This window comes from Felis catus, chromosome F2 (genome assembly GCF_018350175.1).
Source record: "Felis catus isolate Fca126 chromosome F2, F.catus_Fca126_mat1.0, whole genome shotgun sequence".
Classification (NCBI taxonomy): domain Eukaryota; kingdom Metazoa; phylum Chordata; class Mammalia; order Carnivora; family Felidae; genus Felis; species Felis catus.
In genome coordinates, this window is record NC_058385.1 from 82,367,618 (window position 1) to 82,383,370 (window position 15,753).

General features: G+C 59.0%; 2 protein-coding genes across 4 annotated transcripts; both read right to left on the bottom strand.

Moving 5' to 3' along the window:
• Positions 1 to 4,763: 4,763 nt before the first annotated feature.
• On the bottom strand, positions 4,764 to 11,863 carry MROH6 (maestro heat like repeat family member 6). 3 transcript variants are annotated; one of them, XM_023248507.2, is made up of 15 exons: positions 11,738 to 11,863; positions 9,770 to 10,752; positions 9,501 to 9,653; positions 9,191 to 9,345; positions 8,506 to 8,623; positions 8,197 to 8,381; positions 7,967 to 8,104; positions 7,735 to 7,849; positions 7,491 to 7,634; positions 7,237 to 7,410; positions 6,933 to 7,100; positions 6,578 to 6,697; positions 6,273 to 6,375; positions 6,096 to 6,161; positions 4,764 to 5,870 (listed from the first exon to the last, which is right to left on the bottom strand). In XM_023248507.2, exons 2-15 carry the CDS (start codon positions 10,013 to 10,015, stop codon positions 5,494 to 5,496), a joined length of 2,262 nt encoding a protein of 753 aa, XP_023104275.1. In that variant the 5' UTR covers positions 10,016 to 10,752; positions 11,738 to 11,863; the 3' UTR covers positions 4,764 to 5,493. The 3 variants fall into 3 exon arrangements, with proteins under 3 accessions (XP_023104275.1, XP_023104276.1, XP_023104277.1); XM_023248508.2 differs by having other exon boundaries at positions 9,770 to 10,357; positions 11,738 to 11,816; XM_023248509.2 differs by lacking the exon at positions 11,738 to 11,863 and having other exon boundaries at positions 5,554 to 5,938; positions 9,770 to 11,654.
• NAPRT (nicotinate phosphoribosyltransferase) lies at positions 11,802 to 15,636 on the bottom strand. The gene is made up of 13 exons (XM_006943496.3): positions 15,360 to 15,636; positions 14,731 to 14,858; positions 14,568 to 14,650; positions 14,174 to 14,304; positions 13,946 to 14,061; positions 13,494 to 13,690; positions 13,272 to 13,412; positions 12,872 to 12,956; positions 12,693 to 12,773; positions 12,498 to 12,600; positions 12,266 to 12,420; positions 12,011 to 12,118; positions 11,802 to 11,916 (listed from the first exon to the last, which is right to left on the bottom strand). Exons 1-13 carry the CDS (start codon positions 15,583 to 15,585, stop codon positions 11,854 to 11,856), a joined length of 1,617 nt encoding a protein of 538 aa, XP_006943558.2. The 5' UTR covers positions 15,586 to 15,636; the 3' UTR covers positions 11,802 to 11,853.
• Between the last annotated feature and the right edge of the window lie 117 nt (positions 15,637 to 15,753).

A 15,753-nucleotide genomic window follows, 5' to 3' on the forward strand; every position in this document is an offset into this window, starting at 1 on the left:
AAACTAAGGCAAATGGGCACGATATAAGAATTAGAGAACTCTGACTCATTAAAAAGGAATAACATCCAAATCATAGGAGTCCCAGAAGATGAAGGGAGAGAAAAAGGGGCAGAAGGTTTATGTGAGCAAACTATAGCACAAAATGTCCCTAACCTGAGGAAAGACACAGACTAAAATCCAGGAAGCACAGAGAATTCCCTTTAGATTCAACAAAAACTGACCATCAACAAGGTACATCAGAGTCAAATTCACAAAATAAACAGACAAGGAAAGAATTATGAACATAACAAGGGAAAAAAAAAAAAAGTCCCTAACCTTAACGGAAGACAGATCAGGTTCACAGCAGACCTATCCATAGGAACTTGGCATGCCAGAAAGAGGTGGCAGGATATATTCAACGTGCTGAATTGGAAAAATATTCAGCCAAGAATTCTTTACCTAGCAAGGCCATAATTTGAAATAGAAAGAGAGATAGAGTTTTCCAGACAGGGATGCCTGGGTGGTTCAGTCGGTTAAGCACCCATCTTCGACTCAGGTCATGCTCTTGAGGTTCGTGAGTTTGAGCCCCACATAGGGCTCTGTGCTGTCAGCTCAGAGCCTGGAACCTGCTTCAGATTCTGTGTCTCCCTCTCTCTCTGCCCCTCCCCTGCTTGTGCGCGCTCTCTCTCTCTCAAAAATATATAAGCATTAAAAAATTTTAAAAAAAAGAATTTCTCAAACAAAAACTAAAGGCGTTCATGACCACTAAACTAGCCCTGCAAGAAATTTTAAGGGGGACTCTCTGAGGGGATAAAAAAAGCAAAACAAAACAAAAAGACCAAAAGTAACAAAGACTAGAAAGTACAAGAGAAAATCACCAGAAACTCCCACTCTATAGGCAACATGATGGCAATAGATTCATATCTTTCAGTTCGCACTCTAAATGTCAATGGACTAAACACTCTAATCAAAAGACATAGGGTAACAGAATGGATAAGAAAACAAGATCCATCTATATGCTGTTTACAAGAGACCCACTTTAGACCTAAAGACACCTTCAGATTGAAAGTAAGGGGATAGAGAACCATCTATCATGCTAATGGTCTACAAAAGAAAGCCAGAGTAGCCATACTTATATCAGACAATCTAGACTTTAAAATAAAGACTGTAACGAGAGACGAAGAAGAACATTATATCATAATTAAGGGGTCTATCCACCAAGAAAAAAAAATCTAAAAATTGTGAACATTTATGCCCCCAACAAGAAACACCCAAACATATAAATCAATTAATCACAAACATAAAGCAACTCATTGATAATAATACCATAATAGTAGGGGACTTGAACACCCCACTTACAACAATGGACAGATCACCTAAACAGAAAATCAACAAGGAAACAATGGCTTTGAATGACACCCTGAACCGGATGGACTTAACAGATATATTCAGAACATTTCATCCTAAAACAGAGGAATATACATTCTTCTTGAGTGCACATGGAGCATTCTCCAGAATAGATCACATACTGGGACACAAATTAGCCCTCAACAATTACAAAAAGACTGAGATCATACCATGCATATTTTCAGACCACAACGCTATGAAACTCAAAATCAACCACAAGAAAAAATTTGGAAAGACAACAAATACTTGGAGATTAAAGAACATGCTACTAGCCAGGAAGTTAAAGAGGAAATTTAAAAGTACATGGAAGCCAATGAACATGGTAACACCACAGCCCAAAACCTCTGGGATCCAGCAAAGGCGTTCATAAGAGGAAAGTACATAGCAGTCCAGGCCTTCCTAAAGAAGAAAGGAAGGTATCAGATACACAAGCTAACCTTACATCTTAAAGAGCTGGAAAAAGAACAGCAAATAAAACCAAAAACCAGCAGAAGACAGGAAATAATAAAGATTAGAGCAGAAATCAATGCTATCGAAAACAAACACAGAGTAGAACAGATCAATGAAAACCAGGAGCTGGTTCTTTGAAAGAATTAACAAAATTGATAACCCCCCTAGCCAGTTTGATCAAAAAGAAAAAGGACCCAAAGAAATAAAATCAAGAATGGAAGAGGAGAGATCACAACCAACACAGCAGAAATAAAAACAATAATAAGAGAATATTATGAGCAATTATATGCCAATAAAATGGGCAATCTGGAAGAAATGGACAAATTCCTAGAAACATATACGCTACCAAAACTGAAACAGGAAGAAATAGAAAATTTGAACAGACCCATAACCAGTAAAGAAGTTGAATCAGTAATCAAAAATCTCCCAAAAAACAAGAGTCCAGGGCCAGATGGCTTTCCAGGGGAATTCTACCAAACATTTAAGAAGAGTTAGCACCTATTCTCTTGAAGCTGTTCCAAAAAATAGAAGTGGAAGGACTACTTCCAAACTCTTTCTATGAGGCCAGCATTACCTTGATTCCAAAACCAGACAAAGACCCCACCAGAAAGGAGAAGGACAGGCCAATTACAATACATTAAAAGAATTATCCACCACGATCAAGTAGGATTTACACCTGGGATGCAGGGCTGGTTCAATATCCACAAATCAATCAATGTGATTCATCACATCAATAAAAGAAAGGACAAGAACCACGTGGTCCTCTCAATAGATGCAGACAAAGGATTTGACAAAATAAAGCATCCTTTCTTGACAAAAACCAAGAAAGTATGGATAGAAGGATCATACCTCAAGATGGTAAAAGCCATATGTGAAAGACCCACCGCTAATACCACCCAAAACTTGGAGCTTTCCCCCTAAGGTCAGGAAAAAGACAGGGATGCCCACTCTCGCCACTGTTATTCAACATAGTATTGGCAGTCTTAGCCTCAGCAATCAGATAACACAAAGAAATAAAAGGCATCCAAATCGGCTAGGAGAATGTCAGACTTTCACTTTCCACCCACGACATGATACCCTATATGGAAAACCCAAAAGACTCCACCAAAAAACTGCTGTAACTGATCCATAAATTCAGTACAGTTGCAGGATATAAAATTAATGCACAGAAATCGGTTGAATTTCTATACACCAATAATGAAGCAGCAGAAAGAGAAATCAAGGAATTGATCCCATTTACAATTGCACCAGAAAGCATAAAATACCTAGGAATAAACCTAACCAAAGAGGTGAAAAATCTATACACTGAAAACTATAGGAAGCTTGTGAGGGAAATTGAAAAAGACATAAAAAATGGAAAAACATTCCATGCTCATAGATTGGAAGAAGAAATATTATTAAAATGTCGACACTACCCAAAGCAATCTACATATTCATGCAATCCCTATCAAAATAACAGGAGCATTCTTCACGGAGCTAGAACAAACTATCCTAAAATTTGTATGGAACCACAAAAGAGCCCAAATAGCTAATGTAATGTTGAAAAAGAAAACCAAAGCTGGAGACATCACAATCCTGGACTTCAAGCTGTATTACAAAGCTTTAACCATCAAGGCAGTATGGTACTAGCGCAAAAACAGACACTCAGATCAATGGAACAGAATAGAGAACCCAGAAATGGACTCACAAACGTACGGCCAACTAATCTTTGGCAAAGCAGGAAAGAATAGCCTATGGAATAAAGACAATCTCTTCGGCAAGTGGTGCTGGGGAAACTGGACAGCGACATACAGAAGAATGAACCTGGACCACTTTCTTACACCAGACACAAAAATAACCTCAAAATGGATGAAAGCCCTAAACGTAAGACAGGAAGCCGTCAAAATCCTCGAGGAGAAAGCAGGCAAAAACCTCTTTGACCTCGGCCGCAGCAACTTCTTACTCAACAGCAGCAGAGGAGAGGGTCTCCATCTAAGGCAGCCTGACCTAGAATGAGGCAAAGCCTTCCTAAGCTCAAAAGCAAAGGACTGCCCACAGGTGCTTTGCAGTGACGAAAAATACACTAGTTCCAGTGACGGGCACCTTCCGGCATTCTGAAAAATCACTGATTTCTGTCAAACACTGCAGCCTGAGACCGAGCATCCAAGCATGGGCCACAATTGCAGAGAAAGAGAGAGAGAGAGAGAGAGAGAGAGAGAGAGAGAGAGAGAGAGAACCATTGGCTCAGTTATGATCATGTGACATTCAGCATCACATACTACTTGTATTGCAAGACATCGTTCGTTTGTCAAGTTAAAATTTATTAGAAATGTTTGCTTCTCTTGCAGAACACTTGCAGAACAAGTTCCTTGCAACCCAAGGTTTTACGTACTTTAACCTTGTTCTGGCAACTGCTTTGGAGGCTCTGAACAAATACACCAAACCACACATGGCCTTGGCCTGACCCTGCCTGGCCCTAGAAATGCTCTAAAGAGAGACCCCACCTCCTTCCTGCCTGAGCTCCCAAACTCGCTTTTTTTTTCCTTTTAATTTTTTTACTTTAATGTTTATTCATTTTGAGAAAGAGACAGAGCGTAAGACAGGGAGGGGCAGAGAGACAGGGAGACATAGAATCCGAAGCAGGCTCCAGGCTCAGAGCTGTCAGCACAGAGCCCGATGTGGGGCTCAAACTCACAAACCGCGAGATCGTGACCTGAGCCGAAGTCAGATGCTCAACCAACTGAGCCACCCAGGCATCCCTCAAACTTGCTCTTTGACTCAAGGTAAGCCCTGAGTCATAAGCCTGGACCCTGAACCTGGCTGACCCTCATTCCTGGCTACATGCTGCCTTATCTATAACCCCAGCCTGAGCGCAATGTTGGACCAGGCCACGGTCATCAGAACTTCAACCTTGGCTCAGACCCAGGCTCCAGAAAGACGCCAGACTCTTTAAATCCACCTGTGTTTATTTTAAACACTTTCCATAGTGGGTGGACAGGACCCCAAGGGGTCTCCAGTCTGGGGGGACTGCTCCCAGCCCCTCCAAAAGGCTGTGTGAACCAAGGCCTCTCTGAAGTGGCTAGGTGGAGGGCCTTGAACGGCCCAGAGAGGCTCAGTCACAACAGAGGGGCTGTTTCTCTGCATGTTGGGTCACGCTCTCCTCATTCGAGCCCACACAGGGCACGGGGGAGCGTCTTGAGGGCTCAGTCTAGTGGGGTGCAGATGTCGGCACCCCACACCTGAGCCCACAGGTATCATCCCAAGCCTGTGGTGTCCCTGGGGCGGTCAGGAGCACCTCCTGGAGAAGGTTCAGGTGAGGTCTGGCAGGCTAGCAGGGGTGAGGGTGTGGGGATGTGGGAACAGGCCGGTGATGAGTGGACACATGATGGAGGATGATGGGCTGCCGGGCAGGGGTGCCAAGGAAGGCAGGGGAGCCCGAGCCAGGCTGTGCGCAGAGACAGAGACCCGGAGGGCAGGCAGCCTGCCAGGGCACCAGCTCCCCGGGCTGGGCTAGTTCCACAGTGTCCCCAACCAGACCCCAGCTCGGGAGCCCAGGCTGAGGTTGGCAGAGGTGGGGGCACACTCCTGGGCGCTTGGAGAGCAACAGGTCTGGCCTGAGTGGGGACGGATTCACCCAAGCTGAAACAGTACTCGGACAGGAGGCGTCTCCATCCCAGCTCACGTGGCCGTCGTGGCCCTGGGCCTGGAGGATTTGTGTGCAGGAGAGGGGGAGGGGGCTTGCTCACAGCATCTGGTACCGGGTCCAGGGGCCCCTGGAGCGGAGCCTCTTCTGCGGATCGCTCCCCCCACCCCCCACCCAGGATGAACCACAGAGCAGTGCGGTGCCTGCCTCAGACCCAGGTACCCTGCGGGCTGGCTTGGGGTCAGGCACAGCCGGATCCCAAGCAGCCCCAGCGGCCCACGACGCTCCGGGGCTGGAATGGACTGCTCGCGTAGACTGGTGGGGGTCGGTGGGGACCCGCGCGGCGCCAGAGGCCCAGGCGGAGGAGACGCGGGAGGCGCGGCCCCGGCTGTGCGCGGGCCAGCAGCGCCACCTGTTGGGCAGACACTTGAGCCGCGGCGACGACGGCTGGCTCTGGATCATTCTGCAGCTGCCCCAGGTCTGCAGGGACAGGGCGTCTCGGGCAGGGTTGCAAGACTCTCAGAACCGCTAAGTACCCCAGACTCCTGGCCCTCCACCCATCCATTCCCATCCACTCCGTCCTAGCACCCACAGCCTCTCTAGGACCCCAACCCTGGCCAGCGAGCTGGGTCCTTACCCTGGAACAGGGAGTCCAGCAGTTCCTGGTTGACCCGGCTGGGGCTTGTGTGATGGACGAGGAAGCCTGGACCAAGGCAAACCAGTGAGTGCCGGCCCCAGGCCCCACCAGGGAGGGGCCGGTCCAGCTCCCAGAACTCTGAGTTCAAGAGACAGTGTGACTCCAGTCCTGCCTCACCTAGGAGCACAGCAGCTGCCCAGCGCAAGGGGTCCTGCGGGCTCCGCAGGTAGCCCTGGGTCTGGCTCAGGAAGCTGGGGATGTGACTCGGGTACTGCTGAACCTGGGGACAGACAGGCTTATGGCAGTATGGAAGGGCCAATCCCACATGGAGAGAAGGTGGCAAAGGTGAGGCCAGGAGATGGGGCCCCCTGGCGAACCCCCAAGGCACGGCGTCAGGGCCTGAGGTCTTAGACCTGCCACCACCTTGGCTGGGAGAGTGGCCCTGGGGTACACGGGACCGAGTGGGTGCTCCCCCTACTGACCAGGCAGTGGCAGATGCGGCTTAGGGCCTCAGGGCTGTCGTAGTGGGCCACGGTGACCATCTCCTCCAGCAGGCCCCAACGGAGGGCGTGATCACAGCGGGCCAGGGTCCACTCTGAACTCTAGGACGGGCGAAGGGAGCAGGGGTAGGGGTCAGGGAGAGGCAAGAGGTGGCTGGGGTGTAGCCAGGACGAGGGGTGGAGGAGCCCAGGGCAGGTGGTCCAGGAAAGACCAGGAAGCTAGGAGCCCTTGACACCTGCACCTGACGTCCTTGTAGAACTCTTTGGAGTTGCGCAGGGTGGGGATGCAGAAGGCTGGATGGGGACAGCAGCGGGACAGTCTTGGGGGGCAGCTGACCTCAGCGGCGTCCCTGCTGGGATCTTGCAGGCGCAAGAGCAGCGGCACGAGGCTCTGCAGCACCAGCTTCCGCAGGGGACCGCGGAGCCCCAGCTGGAGCCCGCCCCGGCCCCGCCGCACCAGCGTCCCGAGAAGTCCAACAGCCGAGGCGCGGACCGAGTCCCGGGCCTGCGTGGGAGGAAGGGATCAGGGCACACCGGGAACCCAGGTCCAGGGAGAAGGGCGGTCTGGCGGGGGGTCTGGAGAGGCCTGAGGCCGGGCGGGCTGGAGGGGCGGGGAGGCAGCCTGGCGGGGCGGGGCTTACGTCGTCCAGCAACGGCGGGAGGCGCGGCCCCAGCTCGGAGCTCAGCAGCCGCACGGGCGCCCGAGGCCGCAGCAGGAGCCGCCGCAGCGCGCCCAGCGCGGCGTCCACGAGCCGCGCGTCGCCCTCGCCCAGCGCGCCCAGTAGCGCGGGCAGCAGCTTGCTCACGTGCCGCACCTGCGGGGGGGGGGGGGGGGGGCTCGTGGGCGGCCCCTCGCAGGCCCCGCCCGGGCCCCGCCCGGGGCCCCGGCCTTCACCTTCCCGCGGCTCAGCGCCAGGTGGCCTAGGCCGAGCAGGCCCAGCCAGCGCACGGTGGGCTCGGGGTCGCCCTGCCAGGCGCGGAGCCGTTCCAGGATGACCTCTTCCCGCAGAAGCCCTGCCGTGGGCCGACTCTGCAGCAGCTGAGCGGGGACGCGGAGTCAGTATGCTCGAGGTCCCCAGGCACCGCCCAGAGGCCGGGTCTACGGTCACCCCTCACCGCCCGTGTGGACGCAGGCTCACCCCGGTGAAGAAGGCCATAGCCGTGAGGCGCCGCGTGTCGTCGGCGCTGCGCAGCCGGGGCAACAAGTTCCCGAACAGGCCTCGCAGGTGGTGGTCCGCGTGGGCCACCATGGCACTGGGAATGGGGCGGAAACGGGCGTTCTCCCTCCTCTGGGCGCCTCACCCCGGGAGACGTCTCCGCCCGACCCCCCTCCTGCCCCTGCCTCTTCCCCCCCCACCCCCTCCCCAGCACCTGGCCAGCAGCAGGACGCCTTCGAGGTGGGTGTGGGCTCCCACCAGCCTCCTCCAGCCTCCAGCCTGTTCCATGCACGTGACCACCATGCGGCCGCCGTCCCCGGTGAGCAAGGCCTTCAGGGCCTCCACAGCGCAGCTGGAGGTGGGGGCAGGCAGCGAGGGGGGCGGGGGGTGAGGGCCGGGAGGGCACCGGCCCAGGCCTCACTCCGCTCTGGTGTGTGCCCTCACCTGGCGTGGCTGTGTGGCGGCCCTCGGTGCGATGGGGTCCAAGCTTTGGGGGTGTCAGGGGAGGACGCGCGCCGCGCCAGCTGGTGCAGCTGTGTGACCAGCACGAGCAGGAGGTGTGGGTAGAAGCCCCGAGTGGCGCCTACGCAGCCGGACACAGCCAGCATCTCCCCAAGGGCACGAGTGGCCTGTGCAACAAGCAGCCCATCTCAGGCTCTGGTGCAGGGAGCAGGGACCAGGACAAGCGGCTGATGCTTGAGGAACATCTTGCATGCGCTGGGCGCCCCCCGGGGCCCCAAGGGAGTCACCTACCGCCAGTGCCTCCGGCTCGGGCCCGGCTCCGCCCTTCAGTGCCCACAGCAGCTGTACCAGCACCTGCCCATTCACGCGCTGGTTTCGGCTCAGGCTGCGCCACAGCTCAGCGGCCACCCTGGGGGTGCAGAGCGCCCGAGACTCGGTCTGATGTGGGGGGTCCCCGGGGCCGGGTGGGAGGTGGCCACTGGGACTCCCGCGTGGGAGAGTAGGTAAACCCCCCGCCCCCCCCCCGACACTCCACCCCCAAATCCCAGAGAAGCAAGATAACCAGCATCAGTGCAGAAATAACCTGCAACCTTAACTGCCTGGCAGGGACCGTTCAGAACCTGGTCGGGCCAGCAACCCCGAAACAGACCCGATAGTGGAGACGATCACTGTGGAGAGTAAAACCAGAGAGAACTTCTCCTGGGGCAGGGTAACCACACAGCCAGGGGCTCCAGGCTTGCTGACCCCACCTTGGAGCTTACCCCCAGGCTGGGCTCCTAGTGTGACCCGGAGGGAGAAGGCAGGCCCCCGAGGTTTGGGGGGAGGGGGGGCAGGTGGAGGGCAGGAGTCACACGGAGGGAACTGAGGCCCTCTCCACAGCCCGCCCCTCCAGGATGAGACTGCTGCCAATTTGGAAGAGGGAAGGAAGCTGCGTGGTGCCTCGGGACGCGGGGCTGGCCTGGGCCAGGCGGCTTACCGGTCCGGGGGCAGCGAGCTAGGCAACAGCGCACACACCACCTCCCGAGCATGCTCCAGGGCCAGCGCACTCAGTACCCGGAGGGCCGCCTGCCGCGGCCTCCCCTCGGCCAGGCTGGGCACCTGTGCCAGCAGCCCGCGCACCAGGGCATACACCTGGCGTGAGGGAGCCCACGTCAGTGGGAGACTTTCTGGACCCCCCTGGGCAGGTGCCACCCGAAGGGAGCGAGCTTGACAGGCTGCTCACTGAGATCCCCCAACCTGGGGACTCCACGACAGGAGCTGGGGGCAGGGAGGGGGTGCTGGCTCACCTGCTCCTCCAGACGCTCCCCCCGGGCCTCCAGGGCTGAGGACAGTGTGAGGGCTGTTGCCTGGGTCCCCGCAAAGCCAGCCTCTTCCAAGCAGGCAGCCGCATACAATGCCAGGTCAGCCAGGGCCCCCTCCTCCCAGGAATTTGGGGGGTCCTAGGGCAGGGTGGGTGGGATGTACGGAGTCCCCTTGCCTCTCCCAATTCTCTTCCCCAGCACCTCCCCAGCCTCCTCCCTGTGGTCCCCTCGGCCCCCCTTCCCTTACCACTCACCTGATAGAGCCCCTTGGGGGCTGGCTCTTGCACCCTGGGCAGAGAGCAGGGCACAGGGTGGGCTGTGGGGATGGCAGTGACACCCGTAGGCTCCGCCTCAGGTTCAAGCTCAGATTCAGGCTGAGGGTCAATGGAAGAGGGTCCTGGGGGCTGCCCCTGGTTGGCCCGGATCTCTTCAGCCAGAGCTGTCAGGGTTAGGGCCCCCACAGGGCCCCCCCGAGCCCTGCCCCATACCCCCCAAGCCATGGCTGCCGCACACCCCAAGCTACTCAGCTGGACCCAGCCTACGGCACCTGCCACTGGTTCTCCCCGGAAGTCATGCGCGGGCCTGACCTAGAAGCTGGCCCCGGGCAGACAGGACCCGGGACAGGCGTGGTGGCGCATGCGTGTGAGCTCATGCTCTGTGCGTGTGGGGGGTTGGGGAGCCACGCCGAGGCGTCCCCGGGTGTGGCACACAGCAGGGGCTTGTGAAGGGCCCTCCTGCCCTTGCTGCTGGCAGCGAGTAGCCAGCCTGATACCTGAGCGTCTGGGATCTGGCTCAGCCCACCAGGGCCTTGGGGAAAGGATAGAGAGCCCTGGCATGTGGATCTACAAGGAGAGGGGGAGAAGGGCCCTTTACCCCTGACCTCCAGCCCCTCTGGGCGGGGAGACCTCGTGGAAGTGTGCCCAGCCCTGAAGAAGCCCCAGCAGGGACCAGAAGTCTGGGCCCAATCCTAAGTTAAAGCCTGGCCTGATTCAGCCCTAAAGAAGCAGATGTGTCCAGGCAGGGCCTGGGCTGTCCCCATTGCATTCCCACGGAGCCAGACATCTGGGGGATGAGGATGGTTGGGAGAGCCGTCACCACCTCCCAGCTCAGGCAACCTCGGGGTGGAGCAGAGGCCGCCTCGCAGGTGCCCTTGCTGGTGACTGCCATTGTTGAGGTGGGTCCCCCGGGTCCTGGCGCCTGGGAAGTGCGCATCTGAGAAGTGTTGACCTGTGGGAACCTGGGGCGGGTGTGTTCTGCCATGTGGGTGTTCGTGAGTCTGTCTCTCTCGAAGCCTCATGCTCCCCAGGGCCTCTGCCCTAAATTCTGTCATCCTCACCCAGTGACATGGGCACTGCCCTAAGCTTAGGGATCCAGAAAAGCCAGTCTGGTCAGATACCTGGAGAGGCGGAAGTGTTCTAGGAAGCACCCCCGGGAAGCCCGCTCCCCTCCACACGCCCTCACCTGCCTTTGCCACCTTGTGCCGGACCAATCAGAGGCGCCCGGCGCCCCTGCCCTACTTCCCCCAGAGCCTAGGACGTCTCTCGTGAGTGGTTTCTCCGGAACGCAAGTTGCCAAAGCTTCCAGAAGCCTGACCAGCTTCATGTGCGCGAGGCAAGGCCAGCCCAGCGCCCTGAATCTCTTCACGGGCTCTCGTGTGCACCCCTGAGCCTTTCTCTCTGCAAGGCTGCTGCATCAGCAGCCGGCTCCCCTGGGGCCCAGGCCCTGCTGACCCTGTGACAGATGCCAGGGCCTGGAGAGAGCCGGCTGGGTACAGCCCGTGAGCCCAGCGTTCCCAGTGGCAGAGTCCTGCAGGCCTGGCCACAGCGGTGGCCTGGGACACCTGCACTTCTTTGGCTTTGGAAGCTGGGGTGCCCTGCTGACCTCTCCGGGGCGGGGACCTTGGTTGGCAGGGGAGTCTGGGGCCGTGCCCGGACGCAAGACCCTCTTTCTGGCACCCGTCCCTGCCCTGTGGCTCCCCCTCCCTAGTTGCCTGCAGCAACTCCAACAACTCTTGGGTGGGCACCAAAGCTTCCCTTTCCCCATAGCCTTGTCCCCCCCCCCCCCCAACCCCAGTCCAGCTTCCCAAGCCCTGGACACTCCCAGCCTTGGCCTAACTCCTTGCGACCTTCAGACCTCAGCACAGGACAGCCTCCCCACCCTGGCAGAGCCTGGGCCTCCCCTGGGAGCATGACCCGGTGCTCTGACCCCAGACTCCAACCCACCCTTGGAGGCCCTGGGGGTCAAGTGAGTGGCAGGCTGAGTGAAGAAATGACATGGGACAAGTTGTGCAGGACAGTGAGTGACTCATGTTGATTCCAGGCAGTCTCCACCACAGTTCTCATGAGGACCCTCCTGTACTCAGTCGGTCCACCAGGGCCTGTAGCTCATCAGACAGCGCCACCTACAGGGAAAAGAGAGAATGGACGGGTGGCTGTAGGGACAGAGGGCACACAAGGCAAAGTGACAATGATGTGGGGGGGAGGGCATCTATCTACCTGGTATGGTGCGGGCTGTTCCAGCCGCTTGTGCTCAGGGTTCAGGCGACCCAGGGACAGCTGGGCAAAGGCTCTAGATTCAGCCAGAGATGGGAGAGGCCCACACAGCTGCGGGGAGAGGGAAGGGGAGAGGTGAGAGTGGCCCATGAAGCTGGGGCAGCGGGAAGGGAGAGGCTGGGGCAGGGGGCAGGAGCAGGTGCCAGGGCTCAGTTCAGGCTCATCATGCAGACTGAGGGAGCAGGTAGAGGCAGTTACCTGTCCCTGCTGAATGCAGAGTCTCAGCAGGGGCTCCACGTGGGCAGGCCTCACAACACAGGCTTCCCGGGCCCCTCGAGGCCAGACCCTCAGCTCCTGGCCAGGCTGGGGTGGTGGTTCCTCTGCCAGCTGCAGCACATCCATCAGCAGAGACCCTGTGTGTGCAGCAGGAATAAAGTGGGGGGCCTGGGGACTCGAGGAGGAGGGCCGTGGGGAATGGGAGGGGCCTCACCATCGGAGCCCAGGAGCCGGAAAGCGGCCTTGCTCCCAGGCAGTGTCTGTTTCTCGGGGTCCTCAGTCAGCTTCATTCGGGGCTGACCTCCCACAGACACCAGCTGCAGAGACAAGTGCATGGGACCGTGGGAATCTCCCCCCAAACCCATGACCCCTCTGGCCCACTCCACTGGACCCCAGACCCTGTCTTGACCTTATAGACGCAGCCCAGGGAAGGCTGGCGGGGGCAGGTGACCATGGTCGTGCCGATGCCAATGACGTTCACCTCACTGCCCTGGAGGAGGAGGGACAAGGTGGCACTGAGCTTGGTTGACATCTGCAGGCCCAGAGCCCTCCTAACCACCCCTGCCCCTGCTCCCCACTGCCCGCCACCTCCTGGGCCAGCCGGGCCAGCTCTTCCTCGTCAATGTTGTTGCTGACGGCGATGGGGACTGATTCCAACCAGGGCATCTGGAACCTGTGACGGGTGGACAGCCCTCAGGTGCTCCTGCCTCACCTGGTCATTCTCTATTCTGAGTTACGCACCTCCCCCCACCCTCCCCACCTGAGAATTTGGCCTCAGCCACATGGGCTCTGCCTTCTGCTTACAAGCCCCTGGGTGAACCACTCCCCCGACCTCTCCCCCAGAGCCCCGATGTCTCCACTGTGGTAGCCGCCAGATCAGAGCTCCTCAATTTGGGAGGAGCAAATCCCTCCCTCCCTCTGCCCCATCCCAACAGTCCTGCCCGCAAGAGGGTCTCTCAGCAGGCACAACCCCTCCCAGGGGACTCACTGGGCCGCAACGGTCCTGAAGACCCTACGAATCTCCTGGGCCTGCTGCAGAAGGTCACCGCTGTCCAATCTTATGCCCACGGCTCGGTAGCCCAGCTCCCCCAAGGCTAAGGCTACTGCCAGAAAGTTAGGAAGACCACTCCTGCCAGCAAGATGAGAAGGGTGGGTGGAGGGGCCATAGGTGTTCAGGCAGAGCCCACCCAGGGGGGTGCCTGGGCCTCACCTCTGCACACTGTAGGTGTCCAGCAGGCCCTGGAAGGCCCGGGGGAAAGCCAGGGCATAGGCCACAAAGGCTGCCCGCTCCCCCCGGTGGGGCTCCTGCACCCCTAGCCCCAGATGGGCACACACGCGTTCCAGCCATGCCTCCACACATGCAGCCAGGTCTACCCTGGGGCCCTGACTGGCAGCTGGAGCCAACATCTATGGAAACGGGTGAGTGAAGGATGGACAACCCTTAGTGGTTGAGCAGGGTGAGGACTGGCTCCCCCAAGGCTGAGGTCTAAGCAGGGATAATGCCTGCCACCATCTGCCAGCTTCTGAGCGCAGGACTGCAGCTACCTGCTAGGGTGGCTCAGATGGGCGGGGCATGGCAGTCCCTCCTTCCCCTGGGCAAGGACTGGCTTCGAGGACTGCCCTCTGGAGGGCAGCGGAGGAGAGAGGGATGGGGATGCTAACCGGGTCAGGGGGCACCTCAGCGCCCGAAAACGAAGTGACGAAAGAGTGAGCCAAGGTTCCAGCCAGGGGCACCCCCCGCAGCTGTCCCGCGAGCACGTTGCTGCTGCCATCGAAGCCTGCATCAGGGGCCAGGAGGGCGGGGGCGTCAGTCGGGCGTCAGACTCGGCTAGAGGGCTTCTGGCAGGCCTCCTCCTTCCCTGACCCCTGTATCCCTCCTTGGGCTCTTACCGCCCAGGTAACTGTAGGTGGAGGCCGTAAGACCTCCATCGGGGCCCTGAGCTCGCCGCAGCCCCATCTCCAACAACCGCTTCGTCGGACCCGCGATCAGGCGAAGCCGCGCAGCGTTGGTGGCGATGAGGCTGTGGGGGGCAAAGGAACAGGGGACCTGCGGTGAGGGTCCGGAAGTCACCGCGGCACCGCCGGCCCTCTTTGAGGCCCTCCACAGTGGGAGCCGGAAGCCGCTCTCCAGGGCCCTGCGCTCCACCCACAGAGCCTAGGGGCCCCACCCCACCCACGGAGCCACGCCCCTCCCAAAGGCCCGCCCCCCCGGAAGTCGCCGCTCTTTCTCCCGGGGCCCTGCCTTCCCCGGGCTCCTCCGGCCGGCGGGGCCCCCCCCTCCAACCTGGCGTAGCTGACGAGGCAGAGAAGTGGCGTCTCCAGCAGTTGCACCACCAGGAGTGGCCCTGACACCTGTAGCAACGGCACCTGCGGGGAGGGTGGTCAGCTGGGCGCCGCCCGGCCCGCTCGGTCCCGCGCCCCTCTGCCCCCGCTCACCCTGCACTCACGCTGGGGAAGGCGAGGGAGCCCTCGGGCAGGGCCCGCACCGTCACACCGGAGCAGTCGAGGGTACGAAGGTGCTCGAAGAATGCGGGATCCGTGTCGGAGGGCAGCACCGAGGCCAGAAACTGCACGTCTGGGGGTGACAGAGGCCCTCGTGGGCTGGAGCCAGCGCAGGCCGTGGGGACTCGTCGGGGCTGGGACCGCGGTAAAGAAAGGGGCCTGTAGGGGGCCTTGGGGGGCCTTTGTTGGGCCATGGAAGACTCTCGTCAGGCGAGAGTCTTGTCCGGGACTCATCAGGCCTGGGGCGGAGCGGGGGGAGCTGGCTTAGGTAGCAGGTGGCCTGGAGGGGTCGGGGACTCTCCAGGTCGGGAGTTGGGGGTGGGGTGGGGTGGGAAACTGTCCTGGCGGGGGCGGTCTATCTAGGTGGCAGGTGTCCTGGGGGTCGTGGGGGCTCGCCTGGCCGGGGTGGGGTGTCCTGGCAAGGGCGGGTCATCTAGGTAGCAGGTGGCCCTGCGGGTCGTGGGGGCCTCGCTGGGGCCCGAAGAGGTGGGTTGTCCCGGCGGGGACAGCTCATCAAGTGGGGGGCGTCCTGGCGGGGTCGTGGGGGGCCGGCCGGGAACGGCGGGGCTACTACCTGCGTCCCGCAGGCGGAAGGTTCGCAGGAAGCGCACGCAGTCGCGCAGCCCCGCGGCCAGGGCGAAGGCGCCGCCGAAGGGGCAGCGGCGGAAGTAGAGCTCGAACTCGGCCTGGTCCCGCGCCCGGCCCGCGCGCCAGTAGCCCAGCGCCATGGTGGCTTGGTAGAGGTCGGTGAGCAGCGGCCGGGCCGCCGCGCTCGCCTCGGGGTCCCGCTCCGCCGCCATTCCGCCCCCGCGCCCGGACTCTGGCCCGCCCCGCCTGGCCCACGTGACGCCGCTCCCCACGCCCGGAGCCTCCCCTCCCCCACCCCCCACCCCCCACCGCGGAAACGGGTGGGGCAGGTCAGCGGAGGGGCCCCTCCAACCCTAGGGGCCTGGTCTGATCTGGGGTTC